The sequence below is a fragment of the Streptopelia decaocto genome (genome assembly GCF_964273445.1).
Source record: "Streptopelia decaocto genome assembly, chromosome: 3".
NCBI classification, from domain to species: domain Eukaryota; kingdom Metazoa; phylum Chordata; class Aves; order Columbiformes; family Columbidae; genus Streptopelia; species Streptopelia decaocto.
This window is the reverse complement of record NC_138656.1, coordinates 119,865,352-119,892,435: the sequence shown is the minus strand read 5'-3', so window position 1 is coordinate 119,892,435 and position 27,084 is coordinate 119,865,352. Positions and strand designations below refer to the sequence as shown.

The window sequence follows — 27,084 nt, the reverse complement described above, 5'->3', positions numbered from 1 at the left end:
AGGACCAGAGGCTTTTCCCCAGCAGAATCCCTTCTCTCGGCTGCAGTGGAAGTTGGATTTTGGTCACCGTGCTGCTAGCTGGAAGTGTTCAGACCCCACCAAGATGCTGCCAAGGTGGGCCTGACCCATGATGCTCCACCAGAAATACGGTTCCTGAAGATACGAGAGGGAACGGAGCTGGGAACCAGCTTCTTCCAGCTGCCCACAACCTCTACGAGGAACTGGTGCCCAGAGACCCTAACTGAGGAGGAACCGATGCTCACCAGGACGAGCAGCCCTCCAGCTCTCATCTCACTGTCATCTCGTGGTCCTGCTCCATGTGTGGATTCTACCGGTGGCTCCACCACGTGGAGAGCCCAACTTTGCTGTAAGGAGCCAACGGAGCCAGGAGATGTCCCACCATGCAGCGTGGTTCTCCTTGCTTTCTCCCTCCTTGTCAAACCTTAACCACGCTGCGGTTTTTAACGCGTGGTTGAAACCATCACTCTCCAAAGGCAGGAACTGTGTGAGATTCGTTACCTCCACATCTCACCAGGCTTCGGGTAGATGCTGCTGCTCCACCGCTCCGACCTTATCTCCTGGCCCAGGGTTCTGCCCTGAAAACCACCCGAGGAGCTTTTCCCACCCGAGGACTCCCGGGATGCAGCCACCAAACTCTTCACTCCTTGATATCCACGCAGATCCCAAACCTTCCACGCCAACACCGCGCTCCCCGGTCCATAATCCCGCTGCGAAGGGGGAGCGGGGAGACAATCCAGCTCCTTTCCTCGCAGCTGCGCTGGCCAAGGAGACAGAACGGTCCCCAGCCAGCCGACTGACGCAGTGCTTGGAGCACACGGCTGCTGACTAAGGGAAGGTCATTTTTACCCCAGAAGCAGCATTTTAAGGAACATTCGCAGCTTCAAACACGGGCTGATTTTTCTAGCAGCTCTGCCTTTTGCCAGGTAGGCCCCACAAATTTATCCCATAAAATAACACCGCCGGCAAGGCTTAAAAAGGAAAGTTACTTCCCTTAGGCTGATGTAAATGCTAAATTAAATGGGGATTTGTTTTATCTCCCAGCTCTTTCAAGCAACAAGCGGCTAAGCCTTTCCAGCAGAAGTCCAAGATCCAGTTGCAGCAGCGGAGACCACTCAGGCAACTCTCTTCTTGGGCTGAGTGAAGAGCTTTGAGAAATTAATCCAAATTTAGCCCCAAGAAAAAGATGTTTGGCTACCGGCTTGCTCACTTACAACTCTTACACGTCTTCTTAAGGACGGGAAAACAGAGACTGTGCTCGTCTGCTAAAGATGTTAATTAAGAGAGGAAATTCTGCCTCTCTGCAAAGCTGGGCTTTGGCAGCCCAAATATCTGACCTGCGGTCTCCTCCAACGCGTTTCTAGCCAAGGAGTGACGTTGTTCTTTGGGCAGATCATCACCCCTCGGCTGTTCCGTGGGGCACGGACCCAAAAAAGGTGGTTAGAGGACCGGAGGGGGTTATTCGATGAGAGCTGTGATCGTTTTAGGTGAAGCCAAACACGCGGGGACTGCGAAAAGCTGTAATGGCGTGAAAACACAAAACCATCCTGTGATTCTCTAGATCCCACCGCTGCCCCGGCGAGAGGGGATTCTGGACAACATCAACCCAAATATTGGCAAGGGACAGCGCTTGGAGTATCCTCCGCAAGACCATGGGTTTGTGGATTATTCATGTCCTCACATCCCTCGGGTGTCTCCTCTCAACCCACGTCCCTCATCTACTTGTGCGTTTGTCCCTAAGAGAGGTGACCCAGGCAGGTCTTGCCAGGACACCGCGATGTTGTCCCGGCAGAGGTGGGGAAGGCGCCAGCCCCGCCGTACTTACTCTTCGGGTTTACTCATGGCACCCCGGTTCATGGCTGCCATGCCATTATCCGGCCAGGGCATCTGCTCCCCCATTCCCGGCTGTCCGAACTGGTGATCCGGCACCCCCATCTCCAGCTCCGGCATCCCTAGGGGGCAAAAGCGGGACAAGGGGAGGAAATATTAGTGCTGCCGGGGTCAGCGGGCAAGCTCAGAGCAACGGGTGTCCTAAAACATCCCCAAAAGGGACACCGAGATTCACCACTCCCAGCTCTTTCCAACCCAAAGTTACAGATAGCAGGTGTGGTTTCCCAACCGTTAATTATAAGCATGAAATTCTGGGTGAAAATCTAGGCAGGTAACGCACACGCATCAGATATGCATCACCCTGTATGCTCTCTATATGCAAACGCTATTAAAAAGTTTCCCTTTTCAGCACATTTCTAGCAAGAGTTTCAAAATTTAGTCAAGTTAGAGGGTTTCTTCTTGAAAGCAAATTGTTACTACTGAAGATTTTAGCTTAAAACCCAAAGCCCACACCCGTTAGCATCTCCTGCCTCTCTTCTGGAGGAAAGTTAATTTGCACGGGGAAAAGAGCCAACGCAATTAAATTAAGTTGTAGCAGAACGTGGAGCCCAAGCGCCGGCCAGAGATTTATGAGGCTGGAGACTTTACGTCATCCCATTTGCAAAAGGAATCGGGACCGAAGATCAAACGGCACCTCGGGTGACGCAGCCTGTGGAGATCCAGGGAGGTGGAAACCGGAGGGGTCAGCACATTTCTGGCCAGGGTGGTGATGATGCCACATTGGGATGTGCCATCGGTGGCCGCCCCTTTGCCAAAACCCCTGAGTTTCTAACAGAAATACTGATGGAGGCAGTTGCTGAAGATGAAAATCTCTCTTCTTCTAACCAAGCTCAGCTGTGCTGATTCTTTTCCCAATAAAAGATGTTATTTGCTTGAAAACACCTGTGGTTACGCAGTGCCCGATGTCTTCGCTGTTGTCACAAGGAGCCACCAGCTTCACGTGCCACCCGGAGCGTGGGGTTGGTTTTAAAAACCAGAAAATAAGATCCCAGAGGGGCGGAAGGTCCAGCTCAAGGATGCTCAGCATCCCAGCGCACGCTCTGGCACGGCAGCTCCTGCCGAGCACTCCTCCATTTCTCAACATATCTTAAAAAAAGCCATAAGGTTGCTCGGCAACAGGCTGACACCAGCGGTGCCACGGCAGCTCGTGGCACAGTCACGGTGCGGCTTGTCCCCAATCCTTCCTCGTCTTGCCCCAAAACAGTCCCCAGGCTCATTGATGCTGAAGATGGTGGACTGTCGCAGGCAGAGCATCATTTATCGGGGTGTGGGTGGCCCTATTTGAGGCAACCAGACCTCCAATCCTGGGGCAGTTCTGGGCCCCTCACACTAAGAAAACCCTTGAGGTGCTGGAGCGAGTGGAGAGAAGGGAACGGAGCTGGTGAGGGGCTGGAGCACAAGTGTGATAGAGCGGCTGAGGGACCTGGGGGGTTCAGCTGGAGAACAGGAGCTGAGGGGAGACCTTCTGATCTCTGACCTGCCTGAAAGGAGCTTGGAGCCAGGGGGGTCGGGCTCTGCTCCCCAGGAACAAGCGCCAGGAGCAGAGGAAACGGCCTCAAGTTGCCCAGGGGAGGTTGAGGTTGGATGTGGGGAACAATTTCTTCCCCAAAGGGCTGTGGGGCATTGGAACAGGCTGCCCAGGGCAGTGCTGGAGTCACCATCCCTGGAGGCCTGGACAGACGGACATGAGGTTCTCAGGACACGGGGCAGTGCTGGGGTTGGGGTAACGGTTTGACTGGATGACCTTGAGGGTCTTTACCAACCAAAATGATTCTATAGTTCTCTAATTCTGTGGATAAGCACAGCTTGGGAACTCGCTGCTGGTGAACAGGGATGCTCGAGCTCCACTTTGCCACCTCTTTTCACCCATGGGACTCCCTGGAAAGCCTCAGCATAACCCGGAGGAGGTGGCGAGGAGCGGGTGCCCGTGTCCGTACGTACCTGTGTCGGGTGGGAAGGGGTTGGGCGCCGTGACCGTGCCCCTGCCCTGCTGGGCCGGCCCGCGGGCGTGCGGGCTGCTGCCATTGCTGGTGGGACCAGGAACCGGCCTCAGCTGCGCTGGCTCCAGGGGGTCGCAGAACTCAAAGGGCGTCCGCCCGGCCTGCACGCCCTGCCCGCTGCTCAGCGCTGCAGGTTCAGTCCATTATTTCAAAAAAGAAAAAAAGAGGAAAGAAAAAGCACAAGTCAGATGTCTCCCCAGGGCTCGTTGCGAGATCACCGGTGCTCAGCGGATTGGGGAGGGGAGCGGGTGTCAGGAAGCTTGGAGGGCAAGAAGAGGGTCACAGAATCACAGATCACAGAATGGACTGGGTTGGAAAAGCCCTCAGAGATCATCGAGTCCAACCCTTGGTCCAACTCTAGTCCGTTTACTAGATCATGGCACTAAGTGCCATGTCCAATCTCAGCTGAAAAACCTCCAGGGCCGGTGAGTCCAGCACCTCCCTGGGCAGCCATTCCAATCCTGACCACTCTCTCTGCACAGAATTGCTTTCTAATCTCCAGCCTCAATTTCCCTTGGCAGAGTTGAAGCCCATGGCCCCTTGTCCTATTGCTGATGCCTGGGAGAAGAGCCCAATCCCCACCTGGCTAGAACTGCCCTTCAGGTAGTTCTAGAGAGTGATGAGGTCGTGGTGGGATGTCACCTCGCCTGAAGCTGAGAGCTCGGTCCCACGTGTGGCTCGGTCACCCGCAGCCACCCTGGGGCAGCATCGTGTGCAATAGGTGACGGTGACAACAGCCCCTGGGCAGCACTGTAGCTCCTGCTTGTTGTGTGGAGGGTGAAGGGATCCAGAAGCTGGGCTGGCACCCACAACCCAGTAGCTGCAGCTTAAAATAGTCAGCTGGGCAGAAGAATTAATCAGCTGGCTGTATTAAAGGCCACATCAAGCAGGCTGTGCTCCCTCTGGGGTGACCCCAGCGCGGGAGCCGTGTCCCCCGTAACCTGGCAGCTCAAGGGGATGATCAGCAGCGCTGCTCCCCGCATGGGCAGCTCTCACCTGCTGGCTTTAAATCAATGAAAGACATGTCATTAGGCCTGGCATTATTCTCCTTTTTATTTAGATAGGGTTTTTTGCAGGCTCAGCTGCAGTTTGCCATCAGGGAGCACATCTCAAACGTTCCCGTTGAACTGAAAAACAAATGGAAGAGGCAGCTTTGCAAACCGGTGGCCACGGGCCACGGCTGTTGGCCACCTCTCTCCCAGCCAGCAGCACCTCTAAACCCTTGGGGAGCAGCTCAGGGGCACGTTACTGCCCCCCAACATGAGTGAAACCCAAGGGCAGCACCTTCAGAAAGGCTCGTGGTGGAGCTCCTGGGTGGTAAACGCTATTTAGGACCCTGTAACCCAGGAGAGCAACAGCTGGCATTTCAACCACGCTCACCCTCCTCCCCGCTCTACTTTGGATGTGGGATTCCTTTTGCTCCGAAGGCAATCAGCCCCGCTTTTAATTATGTCGCGGCATGACGAATGTCCCCGCTGCTGAAGGTGCCAACTATGTCAGCCCTGGGACAAGTGTCTCCTTGGTGAGGAACTGTGAGGCTTGAGCGAGAAACCTCGTGATGCATTCAGCTCAGAGGTGATGGCTGAATTGGTTCATGGCTACGGAGACGGGCCTGACAGCTCTTTGTCACCTCCCTGATGTGTCCCCAAAGTGGGGAGGCACAGCACGGCTCCCCAACCCCTCTGGGCTCAATGCAGAGGCAATAGCCTCAAGTTGCGCCAGGGGAGGTTGAGGTTGGATGTGGGGAACAATTTCTTCCCCAAAGGGCTGTGGGGCATTGGAACAGGCTGCCCAGGGCAGTGCTGGAGTCACCATCCCTGGAGGGCTGGACAGACGGACATGAGGTTCTCAGGACATGGGGCAGTGACAGGGGTGGGGTAACAGTTGGATTTGATGATCTTGGGGGTCTTTTCCAACCAAAATGATTCTATGATCGCTGTGGCCAGATCCAGGCTGGTGCTGCGCCAGCAGAGCCGGTGATACAGGAGACCCTCCCCTCGCACCCCCGGCAGGGACCCGCTTTGGGGACGATCCCCGGTGTTCCCCGCGGCCGGACACGTACGGTTGAGTCCCGCGGGGGCTCTGGCGGCGGCGCTGGGCGGCAGGGGGGCCGCCAGCATCTCCGCTTTGACGGCCACGCCGCTCTCGTTCCTGTCCGCTCCGCACAGGCCGGGCAGCTGCGCCGCCTTCTCCAGCGAGGGCAGCAGCTGGTCCAGCTGCTCCAGTTCGGCAGCAAACTACGGAAGGAAAGAAAAGAGAAATCACGGGTGGGTGATTGAGCCCAAACGCAAGACCAAGCGCTGCTTTCGCATCCACGTAGCCCCCAGTGCTGCTCCCCCAGCCCTTCACAACTCGCGTGGATAGAGAACCAGCCCCATGTCCCCTGCCTGGCCACACGCAGACCCTGGGGGGACAAGGACTGTCCCCCCGTACATGGGTCCCCACCCTGGAGCCTGGTCCTCAGCGGCAGCTTCGAGATGCTTGTGTGCTGCAATTAGCGTAATTATTAATGGTACGCACAACCTCCAGTTGTTTGAAACGAGAGATAATTTGCTTTGTTAATATACATACGCTTACGTGGAAATGATAATACTAAAGAATTGGTCTTTCCTAGGAAATAGAAGTGGCTTTTTGGAATGAGTGTCCGAAACCAACGCTGGTCTGGGGTGTGTGATTCCCCTCAGCGGCCGATCAAAATATCATCCAGCTTTTCCAGCCTTTGTCAGCGCTGCGAGTGGAAATGTAGATATTATAGCCAGGGACCTGAATAAATGGGAAAGCTCCTGGGAAAGGGATTTGTACCGGTGGCTGAACACGCGGTGCTGTAAAGCAGCAGGTTGGGATGAAAGGGGCTGAGATAAATGGGCTTGAGCTAAGAAAACTCTTCCAAATAGTGTAATTTCTCCACCTTTAAAGCTCAAGTTTGCAAAGCAAAGAGAACCAAAGCAAAGGGGAGACATCCACAGTACGGCAGAAATACATCTCAAGTTCATCTCTTCCTGCAGGAGGTTATTTTGGAAGCAGAGGGAGAAGGAGGGCACAGAGGCAGCTGCAGGCACCCAAAATGGACATTAAGTGGAGTTAAAATGGGAGCAGTGAAGCTCTTTCGTTGCTTGTTGGGTTTGTGAAGAGGTCGGAGGATGGAGAGGTTGATAGGATGAGAGGAGACGGCCTCAAGTTGCGCCAGGGGAGGTTGAGGTTGGATTTAGGAACAATTTCTTCCCCAAAGGGCTGTGGGGCATTGGAACAGGCTGCCCAGGGCAGTGCTGGAGTCACCAGCCCTGGAGGGGTTGAAAAGGTGTTTAGACGAGTTCTTAGGGACATGGGTTAGTGCTGGAGTTGGGTTCTGGTTCGACTTGGTGATCCTGAGGGTCTTTTCTAACCGAAATGGTTCTATGATTCTATGGAGACACAGGGTGGCTGAATATTCCTGGGCAGCTTCTCCCCCAAACCTTCAGCTCCCGGGACAAACAAGGTTCCAAAACAAGGAGCAACCCAAAGGCAAATCAAGGGACAACATCTCTGCCCGCGGATGGAGAGAATTCTCCCCCCGAGCGCCTTGGGCAACAAAATCCTTGCACAAATTAAATAATCCCATGATTTAATTGCAAACTTCACATCATTCAAGTCTTCCTTTCATTTTTTTTTTAACTCCTGCAATTCCTATTCGCTCTTTTCTAAGCCTTACCTAAATATGTTTTGTTCTCAGCCCGCTAACAGGTGACTCTGAGCAAACCTGGGTTAATTCCATATGATAAATCCAGGAAGAAAATAATTCCTTCGAGGCTGACGAGCTCACCCCACAACTCGTGTCGCTCCTAATTGATATTTTGATACTTAAAATAAGAAAACAAAAATCTAGCAAGATTTTATTAGAAACGGCAGCTCCCCCTCCCCACCAGAGGAGCCTCTAACAGAAAACACGTGGAAATGAAACTCGGTCCTGAGCTGCTGAGCAGCAAAGGCTTGTTCGCTCCTCAGAAAAGCCATTTTAAGAGTCCGCAAAACCCTCTCCAGGCTCTTAACTCTTTGGAAGCGCTCGGTACGTTCCAGCAAATAATCCTGATGCTCTCCAGCTGCCGGGGGAGGGATATTTGGAACTGAAAAGCCACGGAGGAGCCTAAAAATGCTCAGCTGCTTCCAGCATTGCAGGAGAGGGGCTGGTGAACACGGCCGGGCTGGAGCTGGCCCGCTCCGCGCGCCTGTGTGCGGGCACAGCGCAATTAGCTCACACAGCCTCGTTAAATTAATAGGGCTTTCTGGCCTCTCTGGGGGATGGAGGACCTGGAAGCAGCACTGATGCTCAGCAAATCGCAGAATCACAGGATGGTTTGGGTGGGAAGGGACAGTTAAAGCTCCCCCGGTGCCCCCCCTGCCATGAGCAGGGACATCTGCACCAGCTCAGGTTGCTCAGAGCCCCGTCCAGCCTGGCCTGGGATGTCTCCAGGGATGGTTCAGCCACCACCTCTCTGGCCAACCTGGGCCAGGCTCTCACCACCCTCAGCACAAACAATTTCTGCATCATGTCCGGCCTGAATCCCCGCAGGACGCTCCTTCTGCAGGAGCATCAGGGTGGGTACCCAGCTCTATGGGCATGTTCACTCCGCACCAGCCAGCTCCAATCTGCCTCCCAAAATAAGAAAGTTTTACCTTGGGTTTTCCTTATCCAGGGGCAATTTATGTTAATCCAGATCACAGAATCACAGAATCATTTTGGTTGGAAAAGACCCTCAAGATCATCAAGTCCAACCGTTCCCTCCTCCTGGCACTGCCCCACGTCCTGAGAACCTCATGTCCGTCTGTCCAACCCTGCAGGGATGGTGACTCCAGCACCGCCCTGGGCAGCCTGTTCCAATGCCCCACAGCCCTTTGGGGAAGAAATTGTTCCCCACATCCAACCTCAACCTCCCCTGGCGCAACTTGAGGCCGTTTCCTCTGCTCCTGGCGCTTGTTCCTGGGGAGCAGAGCCCGACCCCCCTGGCTCCAAGCTCCTTTCAGGCAGTTCAGAGATCAGAAGGTCTCCCCTCAGCTCCTGTTCTCCAGCTGAACCCCCCAGGTCCCTCAGCCGCTCCCCATGATGACAGATCTCACACGGGAGGTGATGGGGAGGTCCCACCATCCAGCCGATGACACCAGGAAAGTACATTACAGAAAGAGATAACGAGTGCGATTCCCACTCGCCTATAGAATAACCGACTGCGGCTCCCAAGCCAACTGAGCCCTTAACCTTATTAAGAGACTTATTGTGTGTTTGTCACCCCAGGCTCTCCCAGCTCCGTTATTCATCCCCGATCTCCAAAGCCGCAGCCTGTAAGCGGCGATCAGCCCCGCTCTTCATGTCAGCCGCTCTCTTCTCTTTGCTTAAAAAGGATTAAGCAGCCTTATCCGTGTTACCATCTCCCCTGGCTTTCAAAAATAAGAAATCTCTTCTATTCATAGCGGCGTGTAATGAATATTTATACCCCCAAATCTCTATTGCAGAGATCTGTCACTGGATTATTCAATTTAATAATACTTTTAGGAGAACTAAAAGGCCCGTATAATTGCTAATCGCAGCCAACAAGAGGGCAAGGGATTGAAAATTCCCTGGGACACGAGGCCTGAATGTGCCCAGAGATGCAGAATTAAGAACCTTTTTGCATGGCAACGTGCACGTGGTCTTCTCCTCACTCAACCCACCTCCTGCAGTGATGTGCTGTGTTTCTTTCTCAGTTTTATACGCTTCCCTAACGCTCCTTCCCTTCCCAACATCACCTTGAAGGTCTGAGCTACCAAAACATGAAGCATCTGGACAAGAGGGGACAGCAGTGCTGGAGAAGGTGGCATGAGCACTGGAGGAGGTGGCACCAGTGTTGGAGAAGGTGGCACCAGTGTTGGAGAAGGTGGCACCAGCACTGGAGAAGGTGGCAGCAGCACTGGAGAAGGTGGCAGCAGCTCTGGAGAAGGTGGCACCAGTGCTGGAGAGGGTGGCACGAGCACTGGAGGAGGTGGCACCAGTGTTGGAGAAGGTGGCACCAGCACTGGAGAAGGTGGCAGCAGCTCTGGAGAAGGTGGCACCAGCGCTGGAGAGGGTGGCACGAGCACTGGGGGAGGTGGCACCAGCACTGGAGAAGGTGGCACAAGCACTGGAGAGGGTGGCACCAGTGCTGGGGAAGGTGGCACCAGCACTGGAGGAGGTGGCACCAGTGGTGGGGAAGGTGGCATCAGTGCTGGAGAAGGTGGCACCAGCACTGGAGAAGGTGGCACCAGTGCTGGGGAAGGTGGCATGAGCACTGGAGGAGGTGGCATGAGCACTGGAGGAGGTGACACCAGTGCTGGAGAAGGTGGCACAAGCACTGGAGGAGGTGGCACCAGTGCTGCGGAGGGTGGCACCAGCACTGGAGAAGGTGGTATCAGTGCTGGAGAAGGTGGCACCAACACCCAAAGTTGTGGCAGCCACACAACATCTCCCCACGCTTCTCCCAGCCCCACCACCTTGCTGTGGAGAGCCCACGCCAGCAGATTTGGAAGAACCTGCCCCCAAAACCCAACTTGTCAGGAGCATCCCACCAGCACAGACATGGATGGGCCCACTCACCTGGCCCTGCGTCTCCAGCTTGACCTCCTCCGTGGCAGGAGGTTTGGCGAGCGGCACCGGGGCCGTGTTACAGGGCTCCATCTGCTCCGTCTTCTCCACCTTCACCTTCACGTCGTCCAGGCTCAGCGCCGGGGCTGCAGCAAGTTCCTTCTCGTCCTTGTCCAGCAGATACCTCAGGAGCTGATGATCCTTGGCGTCTTTTTTCTTCAGCGCGTCTGGCTCCAGTTTGACGTCCGAGGTTCCCGGCAGCTGGCTGGGAGCCGCGGGGGTGGTGGTGGGGTTCGGCGTGCTCTCCTTCTTCTCGTGCTCCATGGCCAGGGTGGTGATGTCCGAAGGGCTGCCCTCCTGAAGGAGTCTGTGCAAGATCTTGTGCCGCTCGGTCAGGGAGCTGTGGGAGGAAGGGCAGGTGCTGCTGGGAGGGTTTCCGGAGGCCAAGGTGCCACCGGTGCCCGCACAGGCCAACGAATCTTTGCAACTCGTGTCCGCGTCAGCGTGTCGAAGCTGCTGCTCCGCCGTGCTGGCCAGAAGCTGGACCAGCTTGTGGCTGGTGGCTTGGGAGCACTTGTTGTCCCCTTCTGAGAGCCTGTCATTGGCATGCAGCATGCCCGAATCCAGCGGTTTGCTGTCCCCCGCCCCGCCATCCGACTGGATCATCTCGCTGAGGATGGAGGCGATCTCCTTGCTGTCCTTGGACTCGGCTTTCATGGGCTGCATGGCGAGGCGGCCGGGCGAGCTCTGCGAGCTGAGCTGTCTCAGCACGGGGGGTGGTGTGGAGTAGCCCACCGGGGTGCTGGGACCTTCGGCCAAGCCCTGCATGGAGTTCATGGGGGCGCCGGGAAAGGATCTGGCGGCACCGGTGGCGCCGCCGGCCCCGCTGCCGCTGTTGGCCATGCCCACGGGAGAGTGCATGGTGGGCATGGTGGGCGAGAAGGGATTGCCGGGCACGCGGGCTCTGGGCACCAGCCCCGGGCTGACCCGATGCCTCGGGGACATGAACTGCGGTGGGGTGATCCCCGGACTGTTCATGGGGGAGCTGTTGAGGTTCAACGTGTGGTTACTGTTCTGGGGACCGGCTTGTCCCTGGCTTAAGGCAACGTTGGCTCCCATCTGGTTCCCAGGTGAACACCCGAAGTTGGTTTGGCTGGTGCTGGAGTTGCTGTTGTTGTGGAGGCCGGCGCCTGGCTGCTGGTTGACGTTGGTGGCCAACATGCTGCCGTTGGAGGGGGGGATGGAGGGCGGCAGGGCCATGCCTTGGCCCGGGGAGATGCTGGGGTTCAGCGAGGGGCTGACCCGGGGAAGGGCCATGGCGGAGTTAGTGTTCTCCTGGGGTGAGAGCATGCCGTGATCCCTGCGGGAGAGGAGAAGGAGAGGAAACGTCACAAGATGCTTTGCCCAAACCTTCAGTGTCACTCAGGCAGCTCCTGCCCCTCTGTCCATAGAATCACAGGATGGTTTGGGTTGAAGGGACCACCAAAGCGCATCCAGTGGCACCCCTGCCATGAGCAGGGACATCTTCACCAGCTCAGGTTGCTCAGAGCCCCGTCCAGCCTGGCCTGGGATGTCTCCAGGGATGGTTCATCCACCACCTCTCTGGCCAACCTGGGCCAGGCTCTCACCACCCTCAGTGTGAAAAATTTCTTCAAGTCTGGCCACGCTGCAGAGCTCTGAAGGCTGGAGAGCAGCAGGTCACAAGCCCTGGTGGTCTCAGCCTTCCCATCTCCACCAGCCCTTCAGGATGCATTGCAGCCCCATGGATGGGGTACAGCAGCTTTAGCATCTCCTCAGAAACATGAGGCTGCTCGTGATCACAGCTGCCCCCCGGCTAAACCCCAAAGGCTGGGTCTCTGACCCCATAGACTCTGCTGGGTCTATCGTACCCCCAGGGCTGGAGGACCATGCTCTGCAGCATTCTCCTCCTCCAGCCCCCTCGTGTTTCTGCAGCACAGCCCAGGTCCATGGCCTCACCTCTCCCTGTCCTGCCAGTTTGTCAGAGCCTCTCCCTCCCCAAATATTTGAAGTTCTCCAGGGCAAGGCAGAAATCTGAAGCACGTCTATAAACCTCCACCTGAACTCCTGGGGCCACCTCTTTGAGAAATAAGAATAATCAAGAGCAACAGAGCTCTGGCTTTCAGCCTCAGATTCCTCATGGGGATCACACCTCCAAACCAGCATCAGAGTGGGTGGCATTCAGAGATTGCTTCTTCCACGCTCAGGATCAGAGCATCCCCACACGTAGGAAGTCAAGGAAGGGAGCCAGGAGGCCTGCGTGGTTGAATAGGGAGCTGTTGGGTATGCTCAAGCAGAAGAGGAGAGTTTACAGGTCATGGAAGCAGGGGCTGGCCACTTGGGAGGAATATAAGGCTGCTGTTAGAGGATATAGGAAGGCAGCTAGGATAGCCAAGGCCTCCTTAGAATTACAGCTGGCGAGAGGGGTCAAGGACAGCAAAAAGAACTTTTTCAAATACATAGCAGATAAAACTAACACCAGAGGCAATGTAGGCCCACTGATGAATGGGGTGGGTGCCCTGGTGGCAGAAGATACAGAGAAGGCAGAATTACTGAATGCCTTCTTTGTCTCTGTCTACTCTGCCGGAGGCTGTCCTGGGGAGCCCTGTACCCCTGAGACCCCGGATGAAGCCAGGTCAATGGAGGAGTTTGCTTTAGTCGATGAGGACTGGGTTAGGGAGCAATTAAATAGTCTGGACATTCATAAATCCATGGGTCCAGATGGGATGCATCCGCGGGTGCTGAGGGAGCTGGCTGAAGTCATTGCTGGACCGCTCTCCATCATCTTTGCCAAGTCTTGGGAAACGGGAGAGGTGCCCGAGGATTGGAGGAAAGCAAATGTCACTCCAGTCTTCAAAAAGGGCAAGAAGGAGGACCCGGGTAATTATAGACCGGTCAGCCTCACCTCTGTCCCTGGGAAAGTAATGGAACAGCTTGTCCTTGGTGCCATCTCAAGGCATATCAAGGATAAGAGGGTTATTAGGGGCAGTCAGCATGGCTTTACCAAGGGTAGGTCATGCTTGACCAACCTCATAGCCTTTTATGAGAATGTAACAAGGTGGATGGATGGTGGCAGAGCGGTGGATGTTGTCTACCTTGACTTCAGTAAAGCCTTTGACACAGTCTCCCACAGCATCCTCACAGCTAAGTTGAGGAGGTGTGGTCTAGACAATAGAGTAGTGAGGTGGGTTGCAAACTGGCTTAGGGAGAGAAGCCAGAGAGTGGTAGTCAATGGTGCGGAGTCTAGTTGGAGGCCAGTATCTAGTGGAGTGCCCCAAGGGTCAGTGCTGGGGCCAATATTATTCAATATATTCATTAACGACTTGGACGAGGGAATTGAGTGTACTATCAGCAAGTTTGCTGATGACACCAAGCTAGGAGGAGTGGCTGACACGCCGGAGGGCTGTGCTGCCATCCAGCGGGACCTGGACAGGCTGGAGAGCTGGGCAGGGAATAACCTGATGAAATTTAACAAGGACAAGTGTAGAGTCCTGCATCTGGGCAGGAACAACCCCAGGTTCCAGTATAGGTTGGGAGATTACATATTAGAGAGCAGTGTAGGGGAAAGGGACCTGGGGGTCCTGGTGGACAACAGGATGACCATGAGCCAGCACTGTGCCCTTGTGGCCAGGAAGGCCAATGGCATCCTGGGGTGTATTAGAAGGGGGGTGGTTAGTAGATCGAGAGAGGTCCTCCTTCCCCTCTACTCTGCCCTGGTGAGACCACATCTGGAATATTGTGTCCAGTTCTGGGCCCCTCAGTTCAAGAAGGACAGGGAACTGCTGGAGAGGGTCCAGCGTAGGGCAACGAAGATGATTAAGGGAGTGGAGCACCTCCCTTATGAAGAAAGGCTGAGGGAGCTGGGTCTCTTTAGTTTGGAGAAGAGGAGACTAAGGGGGGACCTTATTAATGTTTATAAATATATAAAGGGTGAGTGCCATGAGGATGGAGCCAGGCTCTTCTCAGTGGCAAACAATGATAAGACAAGGGGTAATGGGATCAAGCTGGAACACAAGAGGTTCCACTTAAATTTGAGAAGAAACTTCTTCTCAGTGAGGGTGACAGAGCACTGGAACAGGCTGCCCAGGGAGGTTGTGGAGTCTCCTTCTCTGGAGACATTCAAAACCCGCCTGGACATGTTCCTGTGCGACCTCACCTAGGTGTTCCTGCTCCAGCAGGGGGATTGGACTAGATGATCTTTTGAGGTCCCTTCCAATCCCAAACATACTGTGATACTGTGATACTGTGATACCACTCACGGGTCCTCCTTTCGCTGTAGGGAATCACAGAATCGTTTTGGTTGGAAAAGACCCTCAAGATCATTGAGTTCAACCATAACCCACCCCTGGCACTAACCCATGTCCCTGAGAACCTCATGTCCGTCTGTCCAACCCTCCAGGGCTGGTGACTCCAGCACTGCCCTGGGCAGCCTGTTCCAATGCCCCACAGCCCTTTGGGGAAGAAATTGTTCCCCACATCCAACCTCAACCTCCCCTGGTGCAACTTGAGGCCGTTTCCTCTCATCCGAAGGGACACTTTGATTCCTGGATCGCACTGACACGGCTCTGGAGCGGTGGGGTGGGGACGTACCTGTCGATGATGTGGATGCCCATGATGAAGGGCTGCATCTCTGGGCTGGTGGGGTAGCACAGCTTACACTTGGTGTGGGCGCTGAGCACCGTCCCGTCGCTCAGGGTGAATCGGTACGAGGGGCTGAAGGCCGTGCCGCGTGTCATCACTGAAGGAGACAACCAGAAACACATCATTTCCCCCTTAGAAACTCAAGGCAGAAACCACAACACCCTAAAAGTACCAAGAAGACGATGGAGGGAGCAGAGAAGAGAGAGAACCTGCCTGGCACAATCACCTTCCCAGCAAACAAAAGCACACACTGCATGTGTGCCAACCCCAGAGATGTAGAAAATAAGAAGGTTATGAATAACCACAGTGGCACCAAAATCCTCCCAGTTGCTTCTTCAGCTCCAAATTCTAAATCTAAACCCACCCAGTGCCACCCTTGAGTGCTCAGAGCTTCTGAATGGCCACACCAGCACAGAATGTCCAAGCTGGTGAAGCCCAGCCCGGCTGGGAAGGTGCAGCAGGATGTAACCCCGGCAGAGTTACAGCTCTCCGGAGGCTCAGCGACCTCCTGCTCCTGCCTTCCCCACCTCTCTGTCCTGAGAATCCTCATCAACAGAGCAAAGATGCTCATCAAAGAGCTAACAGAGCAAAGATGCTCACAAAAGAGATGCTGCTACTTCTGCTTAAACGCTGGGGATGGCGTTTGCAGATGGCATGAGAAAAGAAATGTAAAACCGTATTTAGCTCATATTTGTCTCAATTCTGTATTTCCTGAAAGGCGAGAGGAGCCCCTCCCGCGTTACTCAGCCCTTCCTCCTCCCTGCTTGGCGCTTTGTGATTATTATCGCAGCATCCACTTTTCCAGAAAGGGTTTATCCGACCAGGAGGACCACGCTCCGTTGGGAAGAGGAGCTGTTACCTTCTTGAAAGAGCTGTTTGGCGTAGGATGGCTCTCTGCCCTGCGGCTGGAAGAAAGCGTAGATGCATTTTCGCACCAAATCCTCCCAGCCCGTCCTGCCGGCGGCTCGCAGGGAACTGGTGTCGATGGAGATGATTTTACCTGGGCAGAGAGAGAGAAGCCACGTTACTCAGGCACAGCATGAGGAGTCCATCAGCAGAAACAGGTCTGTCAATGTGGAAAATGAAGCCAGGTCCTATTTGGTGTCAGGCAGCAGGTGCAGGAGGACACCAGGATGTCCTCCAGAAGGAGGTGGAGGTTCAAGGAGTTTGCTCTGGGTCCTGCGCTGACCTCTACGCACACCTTGGCCAGTCAAAGCAGACACAAAACCCAACAAGAAGAACTTCATTGTGAAGGGACCCCCATTATCCCAGATCTTGGGTCCCCAGATTCACACCCCTCACCTGGTGGGACACCCTCCAGCCACCCTGCCCACACCAAGGAGATCCTCCAAACAGGACCTGCCGCCTGCTTTTCCCTCGAAACAGAATCATTTGAGTTGGAAGAGACCCTCAGGATCATTGAGTCCAACCATAACACGGTTGGAAATGAAACCTCAGGTAGCTTTGCCGGCTGTTTTACAGCCACGGGCAGGGAGCAGTGGGCAGAGAAAACATTCACTGAGGATCTTCAGGCTGCAGGGAAGTCCAGATGATTACCCACCAAAAAGATGGTCACCAGAGTGACCATCACAACGCAATATTTGAATGAGAGCAAACCGGATCTGAAATGTTCAGGGAGACCAAGGTTAGACATGAGGAGGAAATTATTAACCCTGAGGGTAGTGAGAGCCTGGCCCAGGTTGGCCAGAGAGGTGGTGGCTGAACCATCCCTGGAGACATCCCAGGCCAGGCTGGACGGGGCTCTGAGCAACCTGAGCTGGTGCAGATGTCCCTGCTCATGGCAGGGGGAACTGGATGAGCTTTGAAAGTCCCTTCAACCCAAACCATCCTGTGATTCCATGATTCTAAGGTGACAACTGTTTCATTCCCACCAACCAGCTACCTCGACAGACCCTGAAACCCAAGGGAGCAGAGAGGGGTTGGGTGCAGGACATGGCTCTGGTGTTCCTGGATCGGTTGAGGTGTCTCCAGTTGAGGTGTCAACTCCATCGGTCCGTTTGCAAAGGACAGGACCACGCTCACGCTCTGGGGTCCTGCACCACTGACCCATCCCCACCCCAAGACAACAAATCCTCCGGAGCCAGGACCCCCCAGCATCACTGGGACGTTACCTGTGGTGTCTTGCTTGGTCACGAAGGATTCGGAAGGGGCGACGGCTGCCGGTCGAGGTAATCGTCTCGCAATGCATATCAGACACGACTGGAAATCTGCCAAAGTAGGAGAAGGGACCAAGAATATGAAAATCAGACACTACAGCCACCACTTGCAATTTAAAATTTTAATTTAAATACCACTGCTGGGCTTGATTGCCACATCCTGCCCTGGCAGAGTTTACCCTGAGCCCTTCAAAGCAAATAGGCTCTGTCTAAACTCTATAAAATTTGCTGGAAAAGAGGTTTCCAGCACTTGGAGAAATTAATTGTAAAGGCTTCTCAGATCTGGCAGCATTGTACAATAAAAGTCAGTACTAAAAGCCAGCAACTGTCGGCTTCGGGCAAAGGATTTGGTCATAAAATACCATAATTTATTCCTTCCAGTCATGATCTCTTGTGTAAACCGCAATGGATTAATCCAGCTAATGCGCTGGAAAAATAATAGCTGGGACACCAAAAGGAGAGTTGTCAGGGCACTAGCAGGAAAGCAACGGCCCCCACGGTGCCAAGGGAACCCTGACTGTCCCAAATCCCTGCGGACATCTGCCTGCAGGGAACTGATTCAGCCCAAAAGCGTGAGAGCAGCACTGTGGTCTGGCCCAGTGCAAGGTCCTGCACCTGGGTCGGGGCAACCCCGGTATCGGTCCAGGCTGGGGATGCAGGGATGGGGAGCAGCCCCAGGAGAAGGACTTGGGGTGCTGGGGTGGGACATTGGCCATGACCCGGCCATGTGCGCTGGCAGCCCAGAAACCACCCGTGTCCTGGGCTGCGGTCCCAGCCCCGTGAGCAGCAGGTTTGGGGGGATCCTGCCCCTCTGCTCCACTCTGGTGAGACCCCCCTGCAGTGCTGGTCCAGCTCTGGGTCCTCAGCACAGGACACACATGGAGCTGCTGGAGAGGGGCCAGAGGAGCCCCAGGAATGACCCGAGGCTGGAACAGCTCTGCTGGGGACAGGTGAGAGAGTTGGGGGGTTCAGCTGGAGAAGAGAAGCTCCGGGGAGACCTTAGTGCGACCTTTCAGTGCTTAAAAGGGGCCGAGAAGAAAGATGGGGACAGACTTTTGAGCAGGGGCTGTTGTGATAGGACAAGGGGTGGTGGTTTTAAACTAAAAGAGGGAGATTCAGGCCAGACATGAGGCAGAAATTGTTTGTGCTGAGGGTGGTGAGAGGCTGGCCCAGGTTGGCCAGAGAGGTGGTGGATGAACCATCCCTGGAGACATCCCAGGCCAGGCTGGACGGGGCTCTGAGCAACCTGAGCTGGTGCAGATGTCCCTGCTCATGGCAGGGCTGGCACTGGATGAGCTTTGAAGGTCCCTTCCCACCCAAACCATTCTACGATCCCCATCCCAGCCCCCCTCCTGTCCCCCCTGCCCAAATGCCATCTCACAAGCAGCGGACACTCTCTCCTACCTTCTCCCTCCTCCTTGAAGGACTTGGGCTGGGACACGGTGAAGCACTGCATCACCTCGTAGCGCTGACGAGCCTCCTGGTTCTCGGTGCCCGGCTCGTCGGGCGGCCGGATCAGCATCCTGCAGCTGAACGTGTGGCTGTTGCGCCGCGTCGCTTCCTGGGGCCAAGGAACTCCATTGACTGGGGGATGGAGGAGAAAAAGAAGGACTGTTAGGAGCTGTGCCATGCGCATGTCCCTCTGTGACTTTCTGAGGAGGTAGGTCCTATCATCTCCATTTTACGGGCAGGGAAACTGAGGCACGGGGTCTCTGAGCCACTTCCAGAGCCCAGGAGGGCTCCTGGCTCTTGCTGTTGTACTTGAATGCCCCCTCAGATGATGCTCATGGCACCTTTCCAGCAAGTCCAGCTAAACATCTCCATAGGGATGGGGAGCAGCAGCGAGACCTTTTAGTACTGCAGCAGCAAATCTATCCCCTTTTTTCTATAACCTGCCTTTTCCAAAAACTTCTGGGCAGCAGCTGAAAGATTTCACTAGCCCTCTACATCATCTTTGTGGATATCCATCTTCAACCCATGTGGTCAATGGGGCAGAGCCCAGTTGGAGGCCTGGATCTAGTGCAGTGCCTCAGGGGTCGGTGCTGGGGCCGGTATTATTCAATATATTCATCAATGACTTGGATGAGGAACTAGAGTGACTGTCAGCAAGTTTGCTGGTGACACCAAGCTGGGAGGAGTGGTGACACTGGAAGCTGTGCTGCCATCAGAGACCTGGACAGGCTGGAGAGTTGGGCAGGAAAAATTTAATGAAATAGAACAAGGGCAAGTGTAGAGTCTTGAATCTGGGCAGGAACAACCCCAGGTTCCAGTGTAAGTTGGGGAATGACCTATTAGAGAGCAGCGTAGGGGAAAGGGACCTGGGGGTCCTGGGGACAGCAGGGTGACCATGAGCCAGCACTGGGCCCTTGTGGCCAGGAAGCCAATGGGACCTGGGGTGGGTTAGAAGGGGGTGGTCAGTAGGTCAGAGAGGTTCTCCTGCCCCTCTGCTCTGCCCTGGGGAGACCACACCTGGAATCTTGTGTCCAGCTGTGGCCCCTCAGTTCCAGCAGGACAGGGAACTGCTGGAGAGAGTCCAGCGCAGCCCCCAAGATGCTGGAGGGAGTGGAGCATCTCCCGTGGGAGGAAAGGCTGAGGGAGCTGGGGCTCTGGAGCTGGACAAGAGGAGACTGAGGGGGGACTCATTCCTGGGGATCAAGATGGAAAGGGGGAGTGTCAGGAGGATGGAGCCAGGCTCTTCTGGTGACAACCAGGGACAGGACAAGGGGCAATGGGTGCAAACTGGAACACAGGAGGTTCCACTGAAAGAGGAGAAGCAACTTGTTGGGGGTGAGGGTGGCAGAGCCTGGCCCAGGCTGCCCAGGGGGTTGTGGAGTCTCCTTCTCTGCAGACATTCCAACCCGCCTGGACACCTTCCTGTGTAACCTCAGCTGGGTGTTCCTGCTCCATGGGGGGATTGCACTGGATGAGCTTTCCAGGGCCCTTCAACCCCTGACATTCTGGGATTCTGGGATTTTGCCACCAGCAGATTATCAAGTTTTCATGCAACCTGCTCTCCAAGAAGAGCCAAGAGGCTTGTAACATCCAAGGAAAGGCAAAATACACAGCCTGAAACTGGGTAACCACAGGGAAAAGACAATGCCTGAATCTCTACAGGCTCAATCCGATGAGTGCCAATAGATTTGGGTGTTTAAAGACATCATTGTATTCACCCAGAAGGAAGATGAGTGTGAATTTCAGCAAAACTTGTATTTTTAAGTCAAGCTACTTGGGAAAGGCTCATCTCCCTTCTGTGTTTCTTCCAAGGTGGGAGGGGATGAGGGATCAGGGGAGGCTGGATCTGGGGAACAATTTCTTCCCCAAAGGGCTGTGGGGCATTGGAACAGGCTGCCCAGGGCAGTGCTGGAGTCACCATCCCTGGAGGGTTGGACAGACGGACATGAGGTTCTCAGGGACATGGGGCAGTGCCAGGGGTGGGTTATGGTTGGACTCGATGATCTTAAGGATCTTTTCCCATGTGAATGATTCTATATAAATAATATACATAAAAACCACTCTAAGGCCAACATCACTGAAGACACAAGAGTGTTTTTTACAGTGCTCTCCAAGCACCAGCTGATTAAAAAAACCAACCTCAAGCGTTTTCTTACCCAGAGACTTTGGCAACAAGTTCTTGACGAACTCGGCGTGATCCCCCACGTGCAGGATGCTGTAGACACTGGTGTTCATGAGCTCCTCCTGGTTATAACCCAGGTAGCTGGTCACGTTCTCGGAGACGAAGACGATCCTCCCTTCGCGGTTCACGACGAAGAAGAAGCCATCCAACGCCTGCAAGGGGAAGAAACCCAGCTCAGGATGCTCCTTGACAATGGACAACCCTCCTCTGCCTTGATCCCCGCTCCGTGTCCCAGCAGCGATCAAATAACAGCCCGTTTGCTTCAAACACGTCTTCAAGTCCGCAACCTCCTCTGCTAAGGACGTTCCTGCCACTAAGGACGGTGCCAGCAGAGGAGAAACGATCCTCTGCCAAGGGCCAGAGCAGGCAGAAAGGCTCTAATTTGGCAAGGCACTGAAATTAAGCATATGCTTGATTTGCTTAATTACAGCCCAAGAATGACAGAGCCTTTGCATCGTGCAGAATGAGGGGTTTGTTTGGTTTGTTGCTTTTTTTCATGCGTTTAGGATGCAAGTGGCAAATTCAGCCCTGGAATCGAATGGAGGAGGACAAGCACGACCCAGACCAAACCACACACCACCGGCAGATCTTCTGCTTATTTTAACGAGGACACCATCACGGATTTTAATTAACTGCCGTGGTCCGGGGTGGTAATTTCTTCCATAGCTTTCTGGTGCTACAAAATAAACTCAGAGCTGAAGAGCCCAGTGCTTGCACATTGAGCCCTTGAGATGGCTGATTGATGATTTACGCTCTTCCAAGCACCTCAAATGTTTAATCCAAGCAAGATTTGGTTTTTCTGGAGCCTAATTCCTACTTATCCTGCTCATGGACAGCGAGCTCTGGTGGACTGTGATCCTGCAACAAGACCTGGTCACATTGCAGAGCTGGAGATGGTGCGGAGACAGGAGAAACTCGGGATGCCCAAAAACTGGTACCCACAGCATCGCCTTCCCCTCCCCATCCTCCCATTTGCCTGTGCTGGCAGCGAGGGGCTCCGATGGAACTTTATTTAATGCAGTTTCTAAATAAAACCCCAGGTTTTGCTGTAGAGCAACACTGAAGGGCAAGAAACGGGAAGCATTTAAAAAAGAGAAGGAAAAAAAGAAAGAAATCGTTTGTTAAAATGGTTCTGGCAGATTGGCGGCAATTTTCCTTATTCGCAGCCGTTGCCAAGACAACCAGCCTTTGCTCTTCAGGCACCCACAAAACAGAAAAGGCCCCTGGATGGGTTTTAAACCCCACTTGGACCCTTTTCTCCAGGTGATGCTGGTTTTGGGGGCCGGGGGAGCCGGGAAGAGGTGGCGGCTGCTGGGCATCCAACTTGCACACCCCCCATTCCATTGAATTATCAGAGTTAAATTCCATTAAATTACCTCATCAGCTTAATTAGTTACGGAAGTCAAGCCCGAACAACAAGTCAAAGAGGCAAAAAACCTTCCTAAAAATGAACAAAACGCTTTTTAGCGGCCCTTTTCACCTCTGCTTTTCTGGGTCTGCAATCCCCCCTGAGCCCAGGGCTCCCGAAGGAGCTGGAAGTCACTTGGGGGATATTTTTTCGGCTGCGGAGCCCTTGGGGACCAGTGAAACCACTAATTGCTCCTTGCAATCAATCCGCATGGAGAATAAAGTCAGCGAGGGCTTGGCATCCGCATGGGTTGGGGTCAGCGCCTCAAGCGCACGGGAGGAGAACGATTAAGAAATGATTCCTCAGCTTGTATAGATAATAACCATCGTCTAAACACGGGCTTTAAACCACATAATACAGGGTGAGTTGTTTACAAAGCGGCATCGACCGAGCAGTAATGCATCGATACCCGGCCCAAGAGCGGAGGGTAATTTGGAGTCGTGAGCTGGCTGATTTAATTAATTTCCTTTTGCTTTCCTACGCGAGAGCTCAGGTTTTCCAGGGCTGTTTCTATTATGATGTGCTGCTGTCCTCGCTTCACTCCCCAGCACCCAAGGGCCACAATGAGCCGCCTTTTCCCACGTGTGGACACGGACACGAGGGGACCGGCCCAGCGGAACGATGCTCAGCATTTCAGCGACGGAAAGGCACGTTTCCAAAGACCACACTGCAAACCAGGCAGATTTACAGCGGATTTAGGGACGCTGCTCTCTCTCACGGATTCATTGGCTCTGCCGCTGCTCTCGTAGGATGATTTCTCCCAATTTAAGCCAAATCCTGGTGTTTTGTTGAGGTTCTGCCTTCTTCTCCTGCATCGCTTTATATTCCCGTGCCTGTTTCACTCCTCAAAACCTCTCCAGACTAATTTCTAAGCCCCTCCTGCATTTTTCACAGAATCACAGAATCCCAGAATGTCAGGGGTTGAAGGGCCCTGGAAAGCTCATCCAGTGCAATCCCCCCATGGAGCAGGAACACCCAGATGAGGTTCCACAGGAAGGTGTCCAGGGGGTTGGAATGTCTGCAGAGAAGGAGACTCCACAACCCCCCTGGGCAGCCTGGGCCAGGCTCTGCCACCCTCACCCCCAAGAAGATTCTTGTCAAATTCAAGTGGAACCTCCTGTGTTCCAGTTTGCACCCATTGCCCCTTGTCCTGTCCCTGGTTGTCACCAGAAGAGCCTGGCTCCATCCTCCTGACACTCCCCCTTTCCATATTGATCCCCAGGAATGAGTCCCCCCTCAGTCTCCTCTTGTCCAGCTCCAGAGCCCCAGCTCCCTCAGCCTTTCCTCCCACGGGAGATGCTCCACTCCCTCCAGCATCTTGGTGGCTGCGCTGGACTCTCTCCAGCAGTTCCCTGTCCTGCTGGAACTGAGGGGCCACAACTGGACACAAGATTCCAGGTGTGGTCTCCCCAGGGCAGAGCAGAGGGGCAGGAGAACCTCTCTGACCTACTGACCACCCCCTTCTAACCCACCCCAGGTACCATTGGCTTCCTGGCCACAAGGGCCCAGTGCTGGCTCATGGTCACCCTGCTGTCCCCAGGACCCCCAGGTCCCTTTCCCCTACACTGCTCTCCAACAGGTCATTCCCCAACTTACACTGGAACCTGGGGTTGTTTCTGCCCAGATTCAAGACTCTACACTTGCCCTTGTTCTATTTCATTAAATTTTTCCCGCCCAACTCCCCAGCCTGTCCAGGTCTCTGATGGCAGCACAGCTTCCAGTGTCACCACTCCTCCCAGCTTGGTGTCACCAGCAAACTTGCTGATAGTGCACTCTCTTGCCTCTTTTAAACCCAGCACCTCTGTATCCAGCTCCTGCTTAACTCCACCCACACGTTTCCAGCACCCATTTTCCAGCCGTTCCACAAATTAGACCCCTCCACCTTTTGGAGATGCAGAAGAGGCCAAAAACGTGACTTGGGGGGGTGGAATCTCTCTCCCCAGGTATCCTGAAACCCAGCCTGGTTTTCTGTCTCAAAAACGATGCCACATTTTACCTCCCAGCTCTTGGACTCCCACCAGAAAAAGGCAGAGTAAATCATCGGGCTGTGTCATGTCAGCAATTAAGCTCTTACAGTTAATTAAATGAATCAGATGTGACTTCCTTTTGGGTTGCGAATGTGTAATCTTCTCAGGTGGGTTCAAGGCATGAAGGCGGATGCGGGACGGTGATCGTCAGCCCCCCCAACCCAACCACCCCCTGAGAAACTGATGATTCTGATTCTGTGAAATCACCGGTTGAGCCGTTTTGGATTTGAAGTTTATCTCTGGGGCCTGGATATTATAAAACTCTGACATAAAAACCTTCTCCATACCCCATCGGGTCCAACTCGGACCTTCCTCCTGAGACAGGATTCTTTCTGATTTATTGATGCCAACAGAAATGCGAAGCGCCCTCCTCATCCTCCCTATTTTTCAGAGCACTGGAAGATCCAGATCTGCTGAAAACCACCCACCACAAGACTCAACTCACCTCCAAACCAAAAGCAACTCAATATTTTAATGCTGATATTAAGAAGTTACGCAGAACAGCTTCAACTTAACCAAGTCCACGTTCCATCAAGAGTCACTTTCCAACGCATTTGCTGACGCGAAGGACTAGAATCAGTTTAACTGCAACTTAGGCCAGGGATGCAGCTGGGTTTAGAGCATCCCAACTCTGTCCCCGTTGCCTTCCTCCTCTGTATTTCACTTTCTTAGGGCAGTAGCGGGACCTCAGAGCATCAACCACATTTGAGCACCCACCTCTAGGAGAAGAGGTCCCAGAGACTCCTTCTCAATCACGCCTTGGCTGCTGGACGAGATGTCGGACTTCTGCACTTCATCATCAGCCGCTTTCTCTGTAGCAAAGGAAAAGGGATGGTTTAGCAACAAAAAAGTCACTTTACTACTGATTCATTGCCTATAATAACATTTTTAGGGACATGGTTTAGAGGTGAACTTGACGGCATGAGGTTAACATCGAACTCAATGGTCTTAAAGGTCTTTTCCAACCAAAATGATTCTATGATTCTAAAATACTAAGAGGCAATACAGGATGTGCACCAAAAAAGTCCAGTATTTGCATTTCATCCCTCAGTCCTGTGAAGATATAATGTCATTTCTATTTATTCATTATTATAAAAGAAAAGCACTCATTCGATCACCATCTACCGCTAGAAGGAAGGAAAAACCCATCTTAGGCAGAAAGAGACATCCAAAATCAACATTTTGAAAAGGAAACGGTATATCCAGTTTAGCGTGAGCTACAATATTTGATCTGGAACTTCTCGGACAACACTTTGTGAAAACAAACCCGCTGGGAGGAATTCACAGAGAACACGCTGTGCCAAAGGGATCCTGCTGGAGGAAACATAAAGCAGCTCGAACCAGTGATATACGGGGAATATCATGGATGCTGGGCAGCTGGGGATGGGAAAAGAGCATCCGACACAGAGCGGGTGATGCTGCTGAGGAAAACTCTTATTGCTGAATAATCCCTTTGGGGAAAAAAACCAAACAAAACAACCCTAAACTCATAGAGAGGGCCCTGTTATTCATCTCGCACTCCCCCGAAAGGCGCCAGCCATGACGCGCAGCTTCTCCGAGGAATTCAGGGTAAATCCAGCAGCCAAAGGCGGGTGGCAAGTGGGATGTGAGAAAGCTGGTGATCGCGGGCAAGGGAGCCATGATGTGGCTGGGGTGTCAGGGCTGTTCCACAGAACCACAGGATGGCAGGGGTTGAAGGGCCCTGGAAAGCTCATCCAGTGCAATCCCCCCATGGAGCAGGAACACCCAGATGAGGTTACACAGGAAGGTGTCCAGGCGGGTTGGAATGTCTGCACATAAGGAGACTCCACAACCTCCCTGGGCAGCCTGGGCCAGGCTCTGCCACCCTCACCCCAACAAGTTGCTTCTCCTCTTTCAGTGGAACCTCCTGTGTTCCAGTTTGCACCCATTGCCCCTTGTCCTGTCCCTGGTTGTCACCAGAAGAGCCTGGCTCCATCCTCCTGACACTGCCCCTTTCCATATTGATCCCCAGGAATGAGTCCCCCCTCAGTCTCCTCTTGTCCAGCTCCAGAGCCCCAGCTCCCTCAGCCTTTCCTCACACGGGAGATGCTCCACTCCCTCCAGCATCTTGGTGGCTGCGCTGGACTCTCTGCAGCAGTTCCCTGTCCTGCTGGAACTGAGGGGCCACATCTGGACACAAGATTCCAGGTGTGGTCTCCCCAGGGCAGAGCAGAGGGGCAGGAGAACCTCTCTGACCTACTGACCACCCCCTTCTAACCCACCCCAGGTACCATTGGCCTTCCTGGCCACAAGGGCCCAGTGCTGGCTCATGGTCACCCTGCTGTCCCCAGGACCCCCAGGTCCCTTTCCCCTACACTGCTCTCCAACAGCTCATTCCCCAACTTACACTGGATCCTGGGGTTGTTCCTGCCCAGATTCAAGACTCTACACTTGCCCTTGTTCTATTTCATTAAATTTCTCCCCGCCCAGCTCTCCAGCCTGTCCAGGTTTTGTTTGCTCCTCCACGTCCACAGCGTGGAAAATCCCTTTGCCTCTCCAGATGTGACAAGGTCAGCAGTGTCCCCATTGCCATGGGACACAGGTGAGAAGAATCCCTGATGGCTGGGAAGCGGGCACCTCTGGGGCTATGGATGTATTTGCAGAAAAGAGATTAATTACTGCTTAATTACACCATTTGGGCAGAAAATGAGCAGAAAGAGGCAAGTGGGAGCTAAATCTTAATGG

At 53.9% G+C, this 27,084-nt stretch overlaps 1 protein-coding gene across 4 annotated transcripts in view; it reads right to left on the bottom strand.

Annotated features, from left to right (window-relative positions):
* The window catches only part of NCOA1 (nuclear receptor coactivator 1), a 188,033-nt gene that overhangs the window by 14,485 nt on the left and 146,464 nt on the right, over positions 1–27,084 (bottom strand). For all 4 annotated transcript variants that reach the window (XM_082049703.1, XM_082049704.1, XM_082049706.1 and 1 more), the window contains exons 5-14: positions 25,096–25,190; positions 20,918–21,095; positions 18,714–18,893; positions 17,265–17,360; positions 15,992–16,132; positions 15,082–15,229; positions 10,486–11,833; positions 5,971–6,145; positions 3,850–4,035; positions 1,844–1,970 (exon numbers count right to left, since the gene is read on the bottom strand). In XM_082049703.1, coding sequence (XP_081905829.1) covers positions 1,844–1,970; positions 3,850–4,035; positions 5,971–6,145; positions 10,486–11,833; positions 15,082–15,229; positions 15,992–16,132; positions 17,265–17,360; positions 18,714–18,893; positions 20,918–21,095; positions 25,096–25,190 — 2,674 coding nt within the window. The remainder of the gene's footprint in view (positions 1–1,843; positions 1,971–3,849; positions 4,036–5,970; positions 6,146–10,485; positions 11,834–15,081; positions 15,230–15,991; positions 16,133–17,264; positions 17,361–18,713; positions 18,894–20,917; positions 21,096–25,095; positions 25,191–27,084) is intronic.